The sequence below is a fragment of the Cannabis sativa genome, chromosome 1 (assembly GCF_029168945.1).
Source record: "Cannabis sativa cultivar Pink pepper isolate KNU-18-1 chromosome 1, ASM2916894v1, whole genome shotgun sequence".
NCBI classification, from domain to species: Eukaryota; Viridiplantae; Streptophyta; class Magnoliopsida; order Rosales; family Cannabaceae; genus Cannabis; species Cannabis sativa.
This window is the reverse complement of record NC_083601.1, coordinates 40,059,660-40,081,892: the sequence shown is the minus strand read 5'-3', so window position 1 is coordinate 40,081,892 and position 22,233 is coordinate 40,059,660. Positions and strand designations below refer to the sequence as shown.

General features: G+C 31.0%; 4 protein-coding genes and 1 long non-coding RNA gene across 5 annotated transcripts; 4 read left to right on the top strand and 1 right to left on the bottom strand.

Annotated features, from left to right (window-relative positions):
- The first annotated feature begins 879 nt into the window (after window positions 1–879).
- LOC115707503 (peroxidase 27) lies at window positions 880–2,896 on the top strand. Its single transcript, XM_030635495.2, has 4 exons — window positions 880–1,347; window positions 1,433–1,618; window positions 1,826–1,991; window positions 2,109–2,896. Exons 1-4 carry the CDS (start codon window positions 1,117–1,119, stop codon window positions 2,516–2,518), a joined length of 993 nt encoding a protein of 330 aa, XP_030491355.2. The 5' UTR covers window positions 880–1,116; the 3' UTR covers window positions 2,519–2,896.
- A 1,746-nt stretch (window positions 2,897–4,642) lies between these two features.
- Window positions 4,643–6,467, top strand: LOC133033532 (peroxidase 27-like). Its single transcript, XM_061108354.1, has 4 exons — window positions 4,643–5,035; window positions 5,130–5,315; window positions 5,405–5,570; window positions 5,662–6,467. Exons 1-4 carry the CDS (start codon window positions 4,811–4,813, stop codon window positions 6,069–6,071), a joined length of 987 nt encoding a protein of 328 aa, XP_060964337.1. The 5' UTR covers window positions 4,643–4,810; the 3' UTR covers window positions 6,072–6,467.
- Window positions 6,468–8,416: 1,949 nt separating this feature from the next.
- On the top strand, window positions 8,417–12,252 carry LOC133029277 (uncharacterized). Its single transcript, XR_009683430.1, has 3 exons — window positions 8,417–8,914; window positions 9,947–10,044; window positions 11,900–12,252. It is a non-coding gene; the product is annotated as an uncharacterized LOC133029277 (long non-coding RNA).
- A 6,032-nt stretch (window positions 12,253–18,284) lies between these two features.
- Window positions 18,285–19,659, top strand: LOC133037772 (NDR1/HIN1-like protein 26). The gene has a single exon (XM_061115271.1). It carries the CDS (start codon window positions 18,429–18,431, stop codon window positions 19,113–19,115), a length of 687 nt encoding a protein of 228 aa, XP_060971254.1. The 5' UTR covers window positions 18,285–18,428; the 3' UTR covers window positions 19,116–19,659.
- Window positions 19,660–19,966: 307 nt separating this feature from the next.
- On the bottom strand, window positions 19,967–22,086 carry LOC133037775 (probable UDP-3-O-acylglucosamine N-acyltransferase 2, mitochondrial). The gene is made up of 7 exons (XM_061115272.1): window positions 21,877–22,086; window positions 21,492–21,556; window positions 21,351–21,402; window positions 21,204–21,274; window positions 21,014–21,080; window positions 20,829–20,900; window positions 19,967–20,270 (listed from the first exon to the last, which is right to left on the bottom strand). The coding sequence occupies exons 1-7, from the start codon at window positions 21,892–21,894 to the stop codon at window positions 20,202–20,204; spliced, it is 414 nt and encodes a 137-aa protein (XP_060971255.1). The 5' UTR covers window positions 21,895–22,086; the 3' UTR covers window positions 19,967–20,201.
- Between the last annotated feature and the right edge of the window lie 147 nt (window positions 22,087–22,233).

The window sequence follows — 22,233 nt, the reverse complement described above, 5'->3', positions numbered from 1 at the left end:
TATTAGTATATTTGACTATGACATTAAATTATGAAATATTTATATTTTTTTTTTATTATCTTACATATTAAAATAATAATAAAATTGATTATAAAGTGATTATTAGTTTTTATTTTTTAATAAAACATTAATGAGATATTCAATTTTACATCAAAATTTTATAATTGTGTGCAAGTACAAAGCTAAAGTTTGATTTAAATTTATCTCAAAATAATTTATTGTGCTAAATATAACATAATTTTTATATCTTTCATTACAATTAGGCTGACTTAAAGTAATGATTTTTAAAAAATATACCGCATTGAGCAAAAAATAAATATAAAGTAGACATGGACTGTCCTTACATAAGGTCGGATTGTTACTTTCACTTTCACATGTACAACAAGTACAAGTGTCTGTAACTATAATTGGTCCAAATATGTGACAAAATGATTAAGATTTAAATTATGACTCACATTCGTCAACTAACATATGCGCTTGAATTAATTTATTACTAGCAAGGTCAACTTATCTTTTGGAGTTTCCTACATGGGAAAATTAATTAATATATATGTACACACATATAATTGTTTCTGTCAATTAATTACCTCTGGGAAGAAAGAAAGAAGAAACTCACTTAATAGGCCGCCGGCTCACCTAAGAAAGAGCAATAATGTTGGTAGCTAATATATATCCATCGCTAGAGATAACCACTTAATCTCATTAATTAAGCTAAGGAAGTAGCTCGCTACCAATAAGACATATAATATTGGCTGCATACATTATTAACTAATCATTTTATAATTAAAATATTCATCCTTCTCATCTTAGCTAATATATATACATAGTTTTTCTGAACAATCCAACAACAGATAATACTAAAAGAACAGGAACTTCGGCTAATTATTTCATAATCATCTTTGACAGAGAATTAACACATATAAAAATAAGTATTGCCACATGGCCATGCATAGACAGCTATGCCTGATGTTATTACACATGCTGTTAGTTTATTTGGTCCAATTACTATAAATTGGTGCCTAAGCTCAACAGTGTTTCATGTACTAGCTTAGCATTTATAGTCATCAAACAAATATAGTTTTCATCTTTAATTTCTCAGTTTGAGTAATTAATAAGATGGCTAGCCAAAAAGTTCTATTATGTTTTGCTCTACAATTGATTTTCGTACTCTCTGCCTTTCACCACACTGCAAACGCTCAAGCACAGGGATTGAAAGTTGGATTCTATGCAAATACATGCCCAAAAGCAGAGACTATTGTAACGCAAATCATATTTCAAACTATGGCAGTAGCACCATCACTTGGTGCCCCTCTAATGAGAATGCATTTTCATGATTGTTTTGTTAGGGTGAGTTTAATAATAATTTTTAAATATATTAATGATCTATATATATGTACATAATATAATTGCTATGTTTAATTTTTTACCGCAGGGTTGTGAAGGTTCAGTGCTGTTGAATTCCGCCACTAACCAGTCCGAGAAATTTGCCACGCCTAATTTGAGCCTTCGTGGTTTCCAAATTATTGACAAAATTAAGGTTGCATTAGAAAAAGAGTGTCCTGGAGTGGTTTCGTGCGCCGATGTATTGGCCTTAGCAGCCAGGGATTCGGTGGCTGCGGTAAGGCTTTTGTAATAGCTTATATATATAATTAATTAATTCTCTCTCTCTCTCTCTCTCTCTCTCTCTCTCTCTCTCTCTCTCTCTCTCTCCAAATATATGGCATAAATTAAGTACGTACGTAACATGTATATTAAATATGTAATGATATCTTACGTATACACTCACATATTTATTTATTTATACATCTAAAATGTATTTCACTAGTTGAATGGACCAACCTGGGCAGTTGAAACTGGAAGAAGAGACGGTGTAGTTTCGAATATAACTGAGGCCCTCTTTGGCCTTCCTGCACCTTTTTCAAACATTACTACGCTAAAAAATGACTTCACAAGCAGAGGTTTAAGCGTAAAAGACTTAGCAGTGCTCTCAGGTACTAATACTACACTACGAATAAAATAATAAATAATCACATTAAATAATATTAAAGACTTAGCTAGTTTGGATATTTTTCTTATATTTAATTAATTATTACTAATACTATATTAAGGTGGACACACCATTGGAACTTCACACTGCACTGCCTTCAACAACCGTCTTTACAACTTCACCGGAAACGGCGATACCGACCCCAGCTTGGATTCTGAGTACATTGACAAACTTAAGATGAAGTGCAAGCCTGCTGATCAGACCACATTAGTGGAGATGGACCCAGGAAGTTTCAAGACCTTTGATGTTGAATACTTCAGCCTCGTGGCCAAGAGAAGAGGTCTCTTCACATCAGATGCTGCGCTTCTTGACGACAGTGAGACTAAGGCTTACGTTGTGAATCACGCCACAGCCTCCGGAACAGCCACTTTCTTCAAGGACTTTGGTGTTTCCATGGTCAACATGGGAAGGGTTGGAGTTCTCACCGGTTCAGCTGGTGAAATCAGGAAGGTCTGCACCAAGATTAACTAATATGCCAGTGATGATCTTCTAGCATTTTGTTTGATTTAAAGTACTTGGATGCCGTATTTTTGTCAAGTACAAGCGACTCTTCTGTCTGTATAGGTTGCAGTTGAAATTTGCATCTGATCAGTTTCTTTATTTATTATTTTGAAAAATAAGTTCCGTATTTTTGCGTGTACGTACATTTGAAGGTTCGAAATGAACCATGGGGATGAGTTTCCAGATCGATCATGTGATGCGTTCAAATCCTTTGCTTGAACAATAATATTGATTTGTACTAGGTACTTCCCATTGCATCATTCATAAAAAAGTGTACTATATTTCTAGTCTATGTAATAAGAGATCATATGTATATGTAATGAAATAATTTCTCGGCATTTTCTTTTTCTTTATTTTGGGGGTGAGCCAAATAATATTGATGGCGCCGTCTATCAATTATTAAATTATTAATTAATAAAACTCATATTTAAATAAAAAAATTGCAGGACTACTTTAAGTTATTAAATACTACAAGATATAATATATTAGTTATTGGTACAATTAACATTATAACTAATTATAACATTTTAAAAGAAAAAAAAAAAACTAATTATAACTATGCTTATTTAAATAAGAAATAAGGCTTACAGCTCAAATAAATTAATGTTGATGAGGCACGTAAACATGATGAATGAAAATCATACGTATCCCACGTGGCTTATGATGCGCACACCTTGTTTAGAAATAATAACAAATCAAGCGCGAGGAATATTCCAATAATTATAATATATTAGTGTACTCTTAGAATAACTTAAAAATTGAAAAACGTTTATGTTGAAGGGAGAAATAAGCCAATTAATATATAATTACATGAAAGTATACATAAAATTAGTGATACATATACATATGGCACATGTGCTTCGGATACCATCAAAACAAATTGATGTTAAAAAACAGAAATGAGCTCCTTTAAGTTTTAACGGTGCATGTAGCTATAGCTTACGGCATGGATGGTTTTTTCTTTTTTGAAATCAGGCATGGATGGTTTTGAAAGCTGCGTATATATGTTTCATTGTACAAAACTAATTAACGGTAGAATTCAGTCATTATATATACAGATTCAGCCCAAATAAGCGCTATATAAATTATGCATATAATCTATTCAACGTTTACCTTGGGTCCTGGGATGGATGGATCTAAGCCTAATTCTGCTGTATTAAAATGTTAAGGTTGTGTCATTCGTTCATCTGATCCTTAGCATGGGGCTTGACATGATCATTGGGCTTAATGTTTTGGGCTTATTGGGCATAAGACACATACTTTAATGACCCCTTTTTTTCATCTTACACTTTGGTTTTTTTTCTAAGTAGAGTAGTGTAGAGTAGCCAATAACCATGGTTGAATCATTCAAATGGCAACAACTTTTCAAATTGTCCTTATCCACCAAACATGATAACAAACGCACCTATATATAATTTTTGCTTTTGGAAATTTAAAGTGTTATAATTATTTTTTTTTAGAATAAAAATAAAAATCTGTTTCCTAATTTTTATTTTTATTTTTTAAGGAAGAGAGTAAGTAAATTGAGAGATTAAAGAAAGTGCGGAAATATGATGATAGAAAAAATAAAATGAGTATTTTTTAAAAGTGACAAAATATATTATAATTACAAAATGTTTAAATAAATTTTAAAAGTAATTTATTGTTGTTTTTAAAATTTAATTTTTAAGATATTTTATTTTTTTAATTTGAAAAATTGAATATTGTTTAAATAATGATTAAGTAGAAAAGAAAAAACAACAACAATTTAAGTAGAGAGAACAATTATGTTGGTGGCTAATATCCATCACAACAGGTGTTTTATGCATTATATGAGGTGATGATTGGGGTCCACTTGATCTACAATATTAATTAAACTACGAACATATTATTGGTCGATCGCACATATTATTAACAAAAAAATTTATAATTAAAATATTTCTTGGTCTTATCTTGGCTAGAATATACATCAATATTTTCCAACAAGTCCAACAAGTAATACTAAAGAACAGTAATTTCGCCTAATTATTAGATAGCCATTTATGACAAAATTATATAATATGAAAAAAAATATATATATAAATAAAAAAGTATTGCCATATGGCCAAGCAAAGACAGCTATGCGTAATGTTCGTGACAAATGTTTGTTTATTCACTCCAAATTACTATAAATTGGTGCTCAAACTAAGTGTTTGATGTACTAAGCTAATTAACATTTATAGGTTATATCAAACAACTATATATAGAGTTTCCATCGTTAATTTCTCTGTTTGAGTAATTAAAATGGCAAGTCAAAAGGTTTTAATATGTTTCGCTTTACAATTGATTTTTATATTCTCAGTCCTTCACCACACAGCAAACGCTCAGGGATTGAAAGTTGGGTTCTATAAAAATACATGCCCAAAAGCAGAGGCAATTGTAGCACAAATCACACACGATACTGTGAAAGTTGCACCCACATTGGCTGCCCCTTTGATGAGAATGCATTATCATGATTGTTTTGTTAGGGTGAGAGTACTATTAAATATATAATTAATTAAAATATTTAATTTCAGCAAAATAATAATATATATTAATTAATTAACTAATTTTTTTACTGCAGGGTTGTGAAGGTTCATTATTGTTGAATTCAGCCACTAATCAGTCTGAGAAGTTCGCCACTCCTAATTTGAGCCTTCGAGGTTTCCAAATTATCGATAAAATCAAGACTGCGTTAGAAAAGGAGTGCCCACAAGTGGTTTCGTGTGCTGACATAGTGGCCCTTGTTGCCAGGGATTCAGTTGCGGCGGTAAGAATTAATTTCGTAACTTAAACATAACATTTCGTAAATTAAATTTGATAGAAATATATTTATCTGAAAACATATTATATATTTAGTTGAATGGACCAACCTGGGAAGTTGAAACTGGAAGAAGAGACGGAAGAGTTTCGAATATAACCGAGGCCTTAAGACAACTAGTTCCGCCTTTCGCCAATATCACTGCGCTAAGAACAGCCTTTTCAACCAGGGGTTTAAGTGCAAAAGACATAGCAGTGCTCTCAGGTACTACTATTAATGGTAATTATAAATTAATAACAATAATTTCATTGAATATTATGGTGTATAATACAATATATATGTCATAATTAATCAGGTGCACACACCATTGGAACTTCACACTGCACTGCCTTCAACAACCGTCTATACAACTTCACCGGAAAAGGTGATACCGACCCAACATTGGATTCAGAGTACATTGATGAACTTAAAAAGAAGTGCAAGCCTGCTGACCGGACTACATTGGTGGAGATGGACCCAGGAAGTTTCAAGACCTTTGATGTTAAATACTTCCAAGTGGTGGCCAAGAGAAGGGGTCTCTTCTCATCAGACTCTGCACTTCTCGACGACAGTGAGACTAAAACTTATGTTCTGAGCCACGCATCTAGCTCTGGAACATCCTCTTTCTTTAAAGATTTCGGTGTTTCCATGGTCAACATGGGAAGGCTTGGAGTTCTCACTGGATCAGCTGGTGAAATTAGGAAGGTCTGCTCCGCGGTTAATTAATTAATTAACCCATTTCTTCTCTAGCTAGCATTTGGCTTATATTATTAGTTTGAAGTTCTTTTGCTACCTTACTAGTTTGGTTAAGTACAAGCGACTCATCAATGGATGAGTCATCAAGCTGTCTGGTTAGGTTGCAATTAAATAAGTCCACATCTTCGGGTCGAATTTTCTTTGCTCAGTTTCTAATATTTTCTCAGAAAAATAAGTTTTCGTTTATTGGTTTATCGTTTGGAGGTCTAAGGCGTTTAAAATCAAATCCGTTGCTTGAACAATAATTTGACCTGATCTATATCTTAATCCAATTGTCAAAATTGTATTATATTTATATATAATATATGTAATGATAAATAGATCATAAATGAAGTAAGCATGATATATGGTAATTCATTTTCTTGACTCTTTCTCTTTCAGATATACTCGTGAAGGTTTTTTATTTTTTCTAATAATATGAGACTCTTTAACCGTTACTTTTCGAGCAATAAAAATAATACTTTATAACTTATTAATTGATCAGAGCATTTCAATAATTAGAGTATTAAACTTCAAATTAAGGCAGTACGTGCTCATTAATTTTATTGATACTTGAGTGCAGTTATGATTAAATTTTTTACTACTGCATGCTAGGGTGCGGTTAAGCAATATAAATATTAAAAAATTGCAATATTCACATCATTCCATATATATAATTTTAATATTTTATATATTAACATAGAACATAAGTTAACAAAAGTTGTTTAATATAAAATAGGTATATATATATATATTATGTTTGATGATTATGACGATGCTTATGTTGAATTTTTATTTCTCTATGTATTATCAAAACGATCAGGACAAACAAATTAAATTTATTATGGTTAACGGCAATATTAATTTCACAAAACATAGATACAGTCTACGGTTTACACGAGTTAAAGAATATGAAATTAACCATGTAATTAAAATTTTCTCTTAACAACATTATTTTGCAGCTTTAAAGTTTTTATCAATTCACATGTGGAACCCACACGACCCTCACCCCAACTCATTGTCTTACTATATTTGCTAAAAATTTGTTTCTATGATCCACTATATATACCTCATATTATGGCTATATGGATGAGATATTGAGAATTTGAGATTACTAATTGGGACGTTGCTGACATGGGGCGGTTGTAATATACTTTATCAATGAATGTTTGTCCTTACTTTCTGAGAAATAAAAAAATATCTAAAAGTTATCATTTCAAAATTTTCAAAGAAAAATAATGCTAATGATTAGGGGTGTGCATAAATCGATCCAATCCAACGTGTAACCGATCGACCCAATTACAACCGACCGCTAAACATTGGATATCCAATTGTCATCGGATCGGATTGGATGTTATTTTTAAATATCCAATTGGATCGAATTGGATGGTGGATGAGGTGTCCAAAAATCCAATACATTTAACATCCAATCGAACTATTTAGTATTTTCATTTAGTTTGGATGAGTAATTAGATTTTATATTGTTATACGTTAAATCTATATGTATATATGAAAATTAACATTAAAGTTTTACTTTTTTGTTCTTGGATTGAATGGATCCAGTCCAATCAAATACATACTGGATCTAAAAATTTTGATTGGATCCGGTCCGATCCAAAAAATACTAAGTCTAAAATATTACATAAATCCAAATTAAACAAATAAATATATATGAAATACATCCAATGGATAGAACTGATCAAATCCAGCATCCAATGGATGTTGGATCGATTAGATGACGAAATTAATTGGATCGGAGCGGATGGTAAAATCTAACATCCAATATATAATTGGATCGAATCTGGATAGGCCTAAAAACATTGGATGTGATCCAATGAACACACTACTAATGATATACGTGAATCTCAAGTTGTACCCTCAAAACTAACTATATATATCATAATATTAACTTTATAATATATTGGACAATATTGTTTGGTTTCACATGGATTAATGCACGCCCTACTCCATTTGGATATATACTGAAAAGTCGTATTTTTGTAAATGTCAGTTATATATAAGAAAATATAAAACTGTATGCGTGTGCAGCAATCACTACTACAAAAAGGAAATTTAGCAACAGTTATGTAGCAACACTACAAACAAAAGTGTTACTAAATATGCTATTTTTTTAATTATAAAGACTTGTTTGAAAAAAGTGTTGCCAAATCTCTATTTAGTTAGATTTTTCATTTATTTATTTATTTTAGTAGTTTATTAAAAATATCAAGTACAACACTTCTAAATAAGCGATGCGATTTCAATTTACACCATTAAAATAGCAACAGTTTTTATAAAAGTGTGTCTAATGATATTTTTAAGTAATTTTTTTTCTAGTAATAATTAATAATAATATATTTTTTAAAAACTAAATTAAGAACACGTACTCAAGTACATATTCTAATAACTGCTCATACTTCTTTCGTGCTAAATTTCCCATTCCTGCGCATAAAGAACTTGGTTTCCTCTGGTTTTCTTTATCTTTCTTTGGTAAGCTCTTTTGAAAGTTTTCAAAGCTTCATCCTCACTCTCCCATCAGAATTGAAGGTGATCTTCTTTAGAAAGGTTGAAAGGTCACTCCCATTCAACCCTTCTCTGGTTTTTAAACTTTTTCTTATTTTCTCGTATGTCGTATGCTTAGGGTGTTCTACTTTTTAGTTGAAAATTGTAAGTTTAATATTTATAATGATTACTTATAATTTTTACTAACCATGGTTCAAAGAGACAGTGCTTCTATATTTTACGAGGACTATTGAGGAAAGAAGAACAAATTAAATTTAAAGAATGAGAGACAATAGAGCAGAGTAAATTTCAAACCAATTAAACTAAGCAAGGTAAACCCTTAAGAATAAAGCTCTATATATCAACTTTTTCTTGTCGAAGTTATAAATTTAGGACTATTTGAATTTCTTTTTACACAACAACCATTTTGGATTTTAATTATGTTTTAGTTTCTGCATTTATTTTTCTTAATAATTAATTAATTATTTTTCTCCATGATTCATTGATCATTGTATGATTAATTGATTACCTCATTTTTTTTCTTAAAATTGTTCTATTTGATGTATCTATTAGTTGCTTTCAATATATACATATGATTGACTTACCAGGTACTTTTCTTATAAGCAACATTCATTTATTCAATTTTTGAAAGTAAATGCATTTTCCATGGCGGCTTCACTTGACTATTAGTCGTCCATTTTATGCAAAATAATGTGTCTAAATTCTAATAGTGAAATTTATTATAATCTAGTGTTTTGATGGATGACTTGTTTCCTACTTTTTGTTCAATAAAGAAGTCATTCTAGTTCTTTATTTAATATCCATCGAAATGTGCCCTTGGATCATGTTAGATTAGGAATGACTTTTTCTAGCGTATTATGTTCTTAAGTACAATATATTGGCTTACCATTAATGTGGTAACATGTCCACTAGATTTCATACTGTCAAATGGTAAGTAATACATAGTAGCTAAAAGTACTCAGCAAACTGAACTATCAAAAGGCTGAATTAACTATTTCATCCATTAGAGATGGCTTTCTCTAATGAAATCTCAATATTAGTTCATGTAATCATAACAAAAATCAATATCTATCAATAGGTTCAACATTATAATTTAAAACTAAGAAATACACTCATATAATCTATGAAAATAATTTTTTTGTGAGAAGTGTCAATAATATATCAAATGAAATAAAAAAAATGGCATCTTGACCATTTATGCTTAACAAGCCTACTTGAATATTATTTTCTAGTTGATTTATATTTTCTTCGTACTTTGTTCTTTAATTAATTTAGTCTCATTATCTTTTCTTTTGTTTTCTATGAAAAGAAAATTATATTAAACTGAAAATTTCTAAAAACAGGGCACAAGAAAACAAGTTCAAGAGGATATGATATAATCCACCTCCACAGAGTTCAGAAAAATCAAAGAAAGACACAACAAAGCCCATGCAGCAAGCTTGTGAGCATTTACATTAAGAACTCTATATTATCTTGGTATATATGCTTGTTGAATGTTGTTTCAATATGGTCTTCATCAGTCTAAGTGGTAGCATGGTATTATAATTTATACATTTTTAGAAATTGAAAGATGGACAAGGATAGAATTCTAATTATGAAAGAAACATAGAAGTTGTAATTGAGAGATTGATAATTATAGTAAGGAGCTAAGTTAATTTGCTTCATATAACATTCTAGATTGTGTTATTGATCAGGGAACAAACACTTAAGGGATAGAAGGTGAGGAGCTCTAAACCTGAAATTTTGTTAAGTATTGTGAAATAAATTCATAAAAGAAATAAGCATATACTAGTTGAAGTAAATTTATAAGGTTTAGATAATACTTAAGATTTTTAATTTTCTTAGAGTACTACGTGATTGGCCACTCATTGAAATGACATAAGAACCCCAAGCTTACTAGAACTGTGAATCGAACCTCCTCCTAATATAAGTTTCCTCTGTTTCTAATTTTATTTAAAAAGAAGTATATTTTTGCACCATGTTGAAAAATAGGTGAATTTCTTTCTTTGTGATTATGCAACTTGTTTTAATTTCTCTATTTATTATGTATTTACACATATAGTTCAAGTCTTAGTCGAAGAAATATATTTCTTTCGTCAAAATATATTTAAATAATATACATACTTGTGTGCACTGTCTTTTTGACTTTTTTGTGTATAATAACTCACCTAGTGTCGATTATCTTATTGAGGAACATTACGATTTGTTGCAATGATCTATTATAAGACTAAGATGTCGAGTGATTCTTAGAACGTGCATGTCGAGTGGTCCTTGTAGCATGCATGCTTAGTGACTCTCGTAGCATGCATATTAAGTGGTTCTCGTACGATGCCTGATGAGTGACCCTTGTAGCTTGCATGCCGAGTGGTCCTCATAGCATGTATGTCGAGTGACTCTTGTAGCATACATGCTTTGTAGCATGCATGTCGAGTGGTACTCGTAGCATGCATGTCAAGTGTAGCGTGCATACTGAGTGGCCCTTGTAGCATGCATGTCGAGTGACTCTGCCAACATGCATGTTGAGTCACTCTTGCAGCATTCATGCCGAGTGACTCTTGCAACATACATGCCAAATGACCCTTGTGGCATGCATGTTGAGTGACCCTCATGAGCATGCATATCGAGTGGCTCGTGAGCTATATATATATACATGCCAAGTGTGTATAGTCATACCTAACTTTGGAGGCTAATCTCGCTAATCTTTAGAATAAATCATTAGCTGATCTCGAAAATTGTCTTTGCTAACTTTTGGGGTTAACCTACACACATACATATATCTTACTTTTTTTCAATTCTTCAATCATATATTTTTACTATTATCTTTAAAAAATTATAATTATAATTTTTATTTTTATTTCACATATTTATATATTTAATAAATAATTTTAATTTATTCTCATATATTTATTTATGTTACCAAAAATTTATATTTTTCTTTTCTATAAAAATAGATATAGTTTTTTTATTAATGTAGAAAAGAAATTTTTGTCTCCCACTGTAGATATATATATCTTTTACTGGTTGATCTAAATAATTTATCTCTAATAGTAATATGTATTGTACGTTATAGTCAAACTTATTATGGTAATTGATCCCAATGTTTGTACTGTGGCAAATATTAAAGTAAAATTTCTAGCAATGACAAACATTAAAAATGTATGCTATGATGAGATATTTTTATATGTACTAAACATGAAATCAGATTTAATTATACTTGATTCCAGATTTAATATTCTTTTAATGCATGTATATCACTATATAAGTTACTAATAATAAATATATTTTTTTTTGTGCAGTGCCAGTGATTCGGATGGACTAATTGCAGTTTGATGAAGAGAGTGGACAACACATTATTTCTATGAATTTTTTGTTTTTATTTCATTTAATTGTCTTGCAAATCAAAGTGATAAATTAGAAATTCACATTGTCGATATACACAATTTGACATATTTACTGTCTTCATTGTAATAGTTTATGTAGAGCTTTGTAATACTTAAATAATTTTGTATTAATTTTAAATTATGTTCTATAACTTTTACATTTAATGCGAAAAAATTTATGCAAATTCTATTTGATGTACGTATTTGATTTTTTATTTATTGTTTTTTTTATATATATATATTGGGTGGCAATACTAATACTAATGTATGCTCGGTGAAAAATTCAAATTTAATTATATAATAATTTTTATAATACAACACTTAAAGAAAAAGTGTTGTTGTATGCTATATTCCATATTGCAACGTTTTTTAAAAAAGTGTTAGCTATATATGTTTACAAAAGCATTAAAAACTATCTTAAGACAACACTTATACAAGTGTTGTCTTATGTTCTTATCTTTTGGCAGCGGTCTAGGAGGCAACACTTTTAAAAGTGTTGCTATTTAGATTTACATAGTTAAAAAAAAGTGTTGCCAAACATCATTTTTCTAGTAGTGAATAGAAACTCGTTTTGCAGTGACAAAACAGAACAGACAGAATATAAAATATTTGCAGAAAAATAAATAACTTGACACAAGAGATTTATACGTGGTATCAGTGTTCTCCCGAACACTATTAGTCCACGGGGCCATGCCCAGAGAATGAAATCAATTAATAAAGTATCAAAATTACAAAGACAATTGACTTAAACAAGTTTAGACTCCCTCTAAAGTATTGCCGCAATCCTTCGTAATCCACTTTATGAATCTGACTTCTTGAAACACCTTCAAGCCCAAACTCCCTTCGTCTTTGAAGTGTGAGTGCTTACTTCCTCTCGAAGTAAGGCTTCAACAAGTCTTCTCCCGAAGACCAAGTGCTTACTTCCTCCCGAAGTAAGGCTTTATCAAGTCTTCTCCCGAAGACCAATCTCTTGTTCAGTCAAGTAGTTCTTCACAACCTCTAGGACAGAGTAAGAATAGAAATAGACGACTAGAACCTAGATGAACAACTAGGCTCTCACAACTCTCTTATCTCAAATAAGATAAGTGCAAAAAATGATTAATGGAAGAGCTTATTCGAATGAATGCTCTCTAGGCTCTATTTATAGAACATAGAAACCTTAGAAACAGTCACAGGATCGAATTTACAGCTGTACAAAAACTTTCCTAAGAAATTAACACGATCTGCAGTATCAGATTCGGATGCTGACGCAACAGATCAGACCAGAAATGGGAAATTTGCTATAATCGGGTCCGATCCTCTATTAATGCTTGATTCCTGCCAAAAACAGATTACATATTCTGATTGTATCAAGATACAATCAAAATCAATAAGGAAAAGTCAATAATCAAAGTTTGTCTAAAAAAGACAACTTTCCAAAAGAGAATTTCTTCTCTTTTAAGAAGTTTCCAAACAAAGGAAAGTTCAGCTGAAAAGTGCAATTTTCCTAACAAGGAAAATAGCAACTACAAACCGAATAAACAAGGTAAGAAATCGGTTATGAATGCACAAGAATCTTATCATAAAAGAAAAATATTTTGTCAACTAACTTGCCAAAAAAAGACTTTACATATACCATTTATTAGTTTTAAGGTAAAACCCCATAATTTTATCATAGTATCCAAATTTTTAAGAATTTTCAATCCACATTATATAGTTAAGCTAAAATTGGTTAATTAATAGAAAAAAAAAAATAGTCAATCCACTACAAGAAATGTCACTTTTACCAGCACAGTTCGCTACTGCGCTGGTAAAAGTTAGCATTTTGCAAACTGCGCTGGCAAAGAGATCAAAGTTTTACCAGCGTACATTTGCAGTGCCTAAAATCTAACTTTTACCAGCACATTTATATGCTGAAAAAAGTCTTTTTTGCCAGCGCTTTTCATTTTATGCTTGCAAAAGTTCTAATACTAACATTGATTTGCCAACCCCCTTTTGCTAACACATCATAGATAAATTCTATTTTACCAGCGCAATTAATACTAACTTTTACTTAAAAGTGACATTTCTTGTAGTAATCTTGAGGAAGAATACTGGACAAAAATATAAAAAATATTAAGATAGAACTATATAATTCTTATCTTAATACAAACTAAAATTAGATCTATTATTACTTTTATTAAAATTAAGAGATAATATTTTAGACCCGTAACTAAAGGAAACTGTACAGCACCAGATAAAATCAACCAATTATATGTCATGACTCCACAATGCACGTTATGTATATTTTATTTTATATAACAAAAAAATGAAAGCGCTCAACATGGACATGTTACCAAGTACCAACACACAACCCCGTTTCCAACGTGGTATATATGTTGGATCAGTAATTTAGTAGTGTATAAAATTAATTAACAGATGTGTGGTTAGAGCTTTTATACGAATCTACTGTACAGTCTGTACATTAGTGATAATATACATAGATCGGGTTCTGGGCTGAGTTGGGGTCAGAGATTCGAGCACGGAGTCAAGGTCGATTCGAGAGGCGGGAGTCGAACCCCGATTGAGTCTGAGTTGAAGTCAGAGTCCAAATTCAATCTAGGGTTTGAGGCGAGTAGCGCCGGTCCGAGTTAAGGTCTGGGCCAGGAGCTAGGGGCGGCAATGGGTCGAAATTGGGATAACAATTTTATAAATTTATTTTTATTAATTAGAGAGACAAGTTTTGACCCTTATATTTTCTTTTTTAATTGATTATTTATAACTAAATTTAATTACAATATTTTTGACATTGACCTTTGTATTTTATTTAATTCAGTAGTTTAAAATTAATAATGTAAAAGTTTATGACGTCCACGAGACCTTTATTTATATATATTTATAATAAAAATAAATAAAAAATTTCACGGAGCAAACAGAATTATTTTGTTCTAATAAAAATTAATCCTCTTTTATTACCACAAAAAATCAAAAAGTTTAAAGTCAATGAATTAATTAAATTTGAGCTTTCGTATCATGATAGTCTTTTTTCTTTAATTGGTCCGCGGGTATAATATTATACAATATGGAGATAGTTGAAAATTGATCATGAGTAGTTAAAAAATTATTATAAGATCAATAACAGATATAACATATATAAATATGTACTTGTATTATATGTAAAAATTAATATTCATTTTAAAATATATATAAATATACGAGCGAGATTGGTGTAGGTACATGTATTATATAATTAATATAATAGTGTTTACACGATGAACAACTAAATTATTACTAACTCTAGCAAAGCTGTTAGAGTATATTACGGGAATAATATTGTTCATTTGACATGCATTAAAAGATCGCAATCCCGTAATTAATACATGACTGTATAGCAAATTAATGAAAAATATATATAATTTCTTATGATCATCATTTTTTTTAAAAAAAAAAAATATCTCATGAATCATGATCATCTAGTAATTACTTATGATCTATATATATATATATATCACTTCTTATATGTACTTGATAACAAATTAGAGAAACGGAATTAATGCAGTTGGCATAGTAGTACGTACTTATAGTATATATGCCTTAATTAATTACCAGTCACGTACGTAGAGACGTTTTATCTATATAAAATTAAACTGCATGTACGTAGTAGGAGGGGGCAAATTTTCTTTTATATTGTATCAAATTAATTAATTAACGTCAATTATTGGTTTATTCATTGAATTGATCATTAAGTAGAGTTAACTTCTACACATATACATATGCTTGGTTCGAAAAGTCAAATATTTAAAACTTATAAAACAGATAAATATTTTGTTAGAATTTAAAATAAGATCCATAGTTCAATTGATAAAAGAAAAAAATAACTTATTCATCTTATATATTTCTACCTATTAATAATGTAGTGATATTTGAAAGAATTTCAAGTCCCAAATAAAAAGTTAAAAGGGAGAATGGAAGTTTTTAATTCGACTCTAATATCATGATATATCTTGAAATTATATACATTCAGTCCTATTTCAAAATTAATTAATAAAAAAAATATCATATTCATTTTATATATAGTATATTGTTTTCACAGCAACTTATACTAAATTTCTACAATTTACCTTAGTTTCAAGTAAACGATCGATGACGTACATGAGTTCGGTTATTATGGAAAATTAATTAGTTCATATAAATTTTGTTTTGAGGGAGCAATAATAGCAGCTTAATAATTTATTGATTAGGTAAAACACACGCGCGAGACCTCCATGTGATGTGACCAAATATATAAAAGCTGCATATTTGGTTGGTGCGTGGCTGGACACTCTATCAATCTAGTTTGTATAGTAGATGGCCACGCGTCTAAGTAAATATATTTAATATATTATGGTTTCCAAATTCATGCACGTCCAAAAAGGAAACTTATTATTATATTGTTCATCTTAAGTATACTAGTTTTATAGACATGACTTTTTGTGTAATAATTAATAAATCATTTTCGTAATTCATTGCAGTCAACCGTATAAGGAAATAGTTTATTAAGTACAACAGCTAGTCCGGTCCCTGCATGCAGCATAGTGGCTAATATATTATGGATTTTTGTACCAACAAAAACAAAAATTAGTTATCTCATGTCTCTACTTTAAATTAATACACCCATGTGTAACAAACAATAATTCCAACTTATTCTATTAACAGATTACGCAACTTCTTGATTTGATTCGATTATTATTTCATGAAAACCTTTTTTCTTTTCTTTTTAAATTGCTCTCATCGATCTTATTATATATAAAAACGAAAGAATTCATTGAGGAACTGATATCAACAACATTTTTAAGAATAATTAACATCTTCTAATGACCACGTACTTAGGTACATACATGGTATTTATAAAATTTATTCGACCAAACATCACTCGTAAGATTTTGCAACACGCATGTAATTAGTGACCGGGAATATATTAACCGGCCCAATCCAAAAGCCTGTGACTACGCCAGTCCAATGAATAATTTGGGCCACACAAGCTATCTACTAAGATTTTGAAGTTGGGCCTTAATGATTCCCTTGCCCAACGCCTAACTGGATCTATGCCCAATCAAACCCTCCACCATATTGGTTGATGGGCCACGCCTATATATCGAAGACACGTGGGTCCACTAATGGACTGCAAAATAAGGGCAAAATAAGCCTCTTCACTCCAAAAAAAGAGAAAAACCTCTTGTCTCTTCACTCAAACATGGATCTTGAAAATTAATAAAAAATTGATGATTTCAAATATTTATGTATTTATACTAAACAAAAACATTTTATTAGGTGTATAGCACTTAATTATATATAGTGAAATTTGATTGGTGTACATATCATGTTTCACATAATTAATTTGAAATTATTATATGTGGGATCGCTTTTAAATTAAACCAATAACCATACATATATATTCTAGGATGTTATGCATAATTAAGGATACTTTATAGCAATATACTAGAGCTTATAATTACCTTGTTCACTTTTCAGGGATTGGAAATGACTTACTTGGATTGGTATGGTAGCTAGACTAGCGATCATTATCTTGCTTCTATAATATGATTACAAGAGACCGATCACTTAAACATCTTGCTTCCACTCTCTACTCTATGATTAAGATGATTGGTGTTTATTTTTTTTTCAACAATGAACATTCATTGAAAATACAAATTGAGTTTAATGAGAAAATATCCATTCAAATTAATTCACCATTCACCATTCACCTTGACTGCAAGAAGTGCTAATTTATGTATACAATAAACATAAATTAGAGATGCATGCTTCAAAAAAAATTGAATATAGTCTAAAAAAGATCTGAATTACTAAAATGATCTCTTAGAGAATGTAATAGGTAATCCACTCACAACTTACAGCTACAAAATTTGCTTTCTGCTAATAATTAACTAACTATATTATCTGAAAAAGATCTGAATAACTAGAATTGCTTACTTAAACTATCGTGTTTTCTTTCTTTAGTCTAAATTTTGGGTGGAGGAACAGTCGAACGTATTCTTAGCCCGTAAAATTTCTCACACTATAATTACTTTGATGAACCTAATCTATATGTTTAATAATAAGTTTGATCATAAATAAAAGATAAAAATAAGAATAATGACGAGTTAATTAATCATCACACTTGTAAAATTACAGACGTTATGCACTTTATGTAAAGTGACTTTAACGCATCATTTTGCGTAGGTATGTATCCAAAAACAACGATGTAATGTAATGTACATATTCATATATGCTTATTCCTTTCTTTCCCATGCAAAATACCTAAACTCCTTCATCGTCTCATCTCCATTCTCCTTCAAGGCTCCACCATTCTTATAATATTGACATACATAAAACCATAAAACTCTATAAACACTACTCTATTTGCATGCATTAAATCACTTCAAATAAACTCTACTTATCCAAAAAAAAAAAATATCAAAATTGATCCAACTCCTCAATCCAAAAAAAAATGTACTCTACTCCGGACCGTTTACCGATCCAAAGGAACAATAGGGAGAACCAACCCCAACCCTTGAAGCGCCACCACACCGCTCGCTACTACGTCCACCGAGTCCATGAGAGCCTCTCTACACGGGTCTCCAAGATGATCTGTGCCATTTTCTTGAGTCTTCTTCTTATAGTTGGTATCATCTCTTTCATACTGTGGCTTAGCCTACGCCCCCACCGCCCAAGATTTCACATTCACGAATTTTCGGTTCCGGGTTTGGGCCAAGATACCGGGTTCGAAAATGCCCGAATAACCTTCAACGCATCTGCCCGTAACTCCAATCACAACATAGGGATACGTTATGATTCTATGGACGGGTCGGTTTACTACCGAGATCAGAAGATCGGGTCGACTCCACTTATAATGGAACCGTTTTACCAAGAGCCTAAGAGCACTAGGCTCATAAACGCTGCGTTTAGTGGGGCCACGTTGACCGTCAACAGCCAGCGATGGAGGGAATTCATGAACGATCGTGCCAAAGGAACGGTTGTGTTTCGTCTAGAATTGACGTCCACGATTAGATTTAGAGTGTCGTCGTGGGAGAGTAAGCGCCATCGGATGTATGCCAACTGTGATGTGGATGTGGGCCCCGATGGCCTTATCTTGAAAATTTCCAAGGATAGGAGATGCCCCGTCTATTTCGCTTGATCATTTTCCACCTTTTTTTTTCTCTCTTTTGTATTTATAAATTGGGTTTCAATTAATTTGTTTCATTTGCTCTCTAATATGCATTCACTTTGTAATTTTTTTAAATAGCTATATATTATTATATATAATTTCTAACTTCGATCAGACTTTATTTTACGGTGGATAGTGATAAAGAATTAAAGATGTTTCTGAACATGAGGTGAAAAATCACAAATCACTTACTTATTGTTTAATTAAAGTTTCTCTTTTACATCTAATTTAAATTTTATCATCTATTCGTTAACTAGTGTAGTAAATTTTGATCAATTAACTCGAATATTGATCACAATTGCATCAAGAACTAGAAATATGTAAAAATTAGTTAAATTATAATCTGGTTTATAAAAATGTTGAAGAAAATAAATGAAATTTGTCGAGATGAACTTATTCAAATTGAGTCTATCTTTTGTAAAGTAATCGTATCATCATTTGGTTATCGTATTAAATGCTTTCATAAGTGACATAAGGTAGTAGTAGTTTCATCTACCAATTATTTTGGTTACATATATATCATGATAACTGGATAATTTCTATTTTTTTCCGGGTTAATTTCTAATTTTTATTTAGAGTACAAATGACATTATAATAAATTACCACTTCATAATTAGACGTATGTTCTCTCTTCTTTTTTTTTTTTTTAGGGATAATCATGAATGTTGAATCTTAACTTAGTATTAGTTTCCCTTAGTTTACTTTTTTTCTTATATTTTTCAAATACACTATCATCGATCATACTGCATCTACTTGTGAACTGTTCAGGGAAGCCAATGTTGGACTTTAATATAATTTAATAGCTAGTTGAAGTAATTAAGTGTGGAAAAATAGATATAGGAGATTCCAATTCCCAATATATTAAAAAAAATAACAATGTATTTCCACACCAAAATTGGATATGCTGGTCACCTGTATTTTCTTTTTTAGTGATGAGCTATAAGGTATAGTTATAAATATGCTTCCAAAGCTTTTACACAAACATTGTAATTAGAGAAATTTTCTTCATGCAAACAAATGGAAGATAAAAACTAAAAAGTTCCTACCAAAGTTTGCTTATGGGTTTTTTTTCTTCACTGCTAGACGGTGCATAATAACTTGTCTTCGCCATTCATGAATAGGAACCTACACAGTCAATTTTAAGCATTGTAACGTACATAATTAGAATATATGATGCAGTGAATTGGGTTTGAGCATATTTTGCCCTTTTTTTTATATAAATTTTGTTTTTGAAATATGAAAGAAAGAAATACTCTGAAAGGCTTCTCTTTGAAAAATGATAAAGATCACTAGAGTTTTTAATTTAAAAACTAGTATAAAAACTACTAACCTCTCGTAAGGTAACATCTCAAATAGCAATACTCTTCTCTTTTACATTTCTATTTCGCTAAGCATCAATGTTGCCTCACTGGATTAAAATTAATGCTGATAGAATAGCAAAAGGGACTTTCTATAGAAGAAACTTAAGATAATTTGTAGATGGTGCATAGTGATTAGTGCTTTCTGGTATGTTAAATTGACATTAAAGCCTGAGATAGTGAATTGTTCTCAGCGGCCAATTTTCTATTTTCAAAACGAGAGAAAACATATCTTAATTAAAGTGGCTTGTTTACATATTGTGAATGAAATTGGCTTACTAGTTCTCTGTCACCAAAGTACTTATGTTACATATAAAATACTTACCGCTGGAAAGCCACCATAGTCCCCAGGTTCTGTAATGTCCTTAGTAACACAGCTTGCACCTGCCAAACGGACCTGCAATAGTGATGTGGCCATAGCAAGCACGATAAGATGAAACATTTGAAAGCTTTACACGTTCTCTGAGTAAAAAGAATAGACTTGGGAGATGGTAAGAATGACTTGAATACCTTTGAAGCAATAGAGACATGATCTCGAACTAAGACTCTTCCCCCCATGGTCACGTAGTCTCCAACTCTATAGTAAAGTAAACGTGAAACAGCCAATCAAACTTGTAGATGTTTTGAAAGCTTGACCAAGTTCTTGATGTCATGTTGGTAGGATATTAACAGAATCTACAGTAAAATCATCATTACTTACGTTACAGAACCCGCAATTCCAACTTGGCCACACAGCATGCAGCATTTTCCAATAACTACATTGTGAGCTATCTGAAAAAAGTAATCAGATTGCAGTCACCAATACTAGAATTCTCAATTCACAATCTACAAGAAAGCAAATCCCAACCTGAACTAAATTATCTATCTTTGAGTGATCTCCTACAACCGTATCTCTCCAGCTGCACAACAGCAGGTGGTATAGTTAGTAAAAAAAGGATGAAGAAGAGAATCGGTCCAGATATGGTATGAAAAAAAATACAGGTCTTACCTGCCTCTGTCAATGCATGAGTTAGCACCAATCTCCACGTTGCTACCTATCCTAGCATTTAGCATCTATCGGATTTTTTGTAAGCAGAAGAAGAGAGAAAGGAAAATCATAGGACATTTCAATTTATGATCTAAGCATTTTACCATATAATTTGACCATTAAAACTTAATAAATGCTGTTGAGAATAAGGAAACAAATATAACTTATAATTATATTTTGCAATTTGATTTAGTATCACAGCCTGACCAGCCAGTCTGTTGTCTGCAATCACATGACCTCATCATATGTGCGGTCATGGAGAGAAGTACTTTAAGCATAATGAAGAAGTGCCCAAAATTAAAGAAATAGGATAATCGACTATAAACATGGAAAATGCAGCACTGACTTGAGGTTTCTTTAACATATTTCCATGCTCATCTACAAGAAACCCAAAGCCTGCAGGTGAAATATGGTGTACAATATCACAAGCAAGGAAGCAGCAGCTATGGTAAACATCTTATAAATGGCTTCAAGTACATTAGTTTCAGCAATTAATAGTTAGCTCCTACAACGTAAAAAGATAATAATGACTGTTATATTACCACATAAGGTTCAAGATAATGACCTTGAGGCTTTGATGAGTTTGTTTTATTGGTGTAGGAATAGACTTGTAAATTCCCACAGACACATTTAGAGAAATAATAAACGAAATCTCAAACATTAAGAGGAATACTCCAAAATTTCTATGAAGTCTCAAAAGCTC

Coding starts and splice junctions, on each gene's coding strand:
- LOC115707503 (XM_030635495.2), top strand. CDS start 1,117: ATGGCTAGCCAAAAAGTTCTATTATGTTTTGCTCTACAATTGATTTTC. Junction 1,619..1,825: donor CCAGGGATTCGGTGGCTGCG/GTAAGGCTTTTG, acceptor GTATTTCACTAG/TTGAATGGACCAACCTGGGC. Junction 1,992..2,108: donor AGACTTAGCAGTGCTCTCAG/GTACTAATACTA, acceptor TACTATATTAAG/GTGGACACACCATTGGAACT.
- LOC133037775 (XM_061115272.1), bottom strand. Junction 20,901..21,013: donor ATGTCTCTATTGCTTCAAAG/GTATTCAAGTCA, acceptor TCACTATTGCAG/GTCCGTTTGGCAGGTGCAAG. Junction 20,271..20,828: donor ACTATGGTGGCTTTCCAGCG/GTAAGTATTTTA, acceptor TTGACTGTGTAG/GTTCCTATTCATGAATGGCG.
- LOC133033532 (XM_061108354.1), top strand. CDS start 4,811: ATGGCAAGTCAAAAGGTTTTAATATGTTTCGCTTTACAATTGATTTTT. Junction 5,316..5,404: donor CCAGGGATTCAGTTGCGGCG/GTAAGAATTAAT, acceptor TTATATATTTAG/TTGAATGGACCAACCTGGGA. Junction 5,571..5,661: donor AGACATAGCAGTGCTCTCAG/GTACTACTATTA, acceptor ATAATTAATCAG/GTGCACACACCATTGGAACT.
- LOC133037772 (XM_061115271.1), top strand. CDS start 18,429: ATGTACTCTACTCCGGACCGTTTACCGATCCAAAGGAACAATAGGGAG.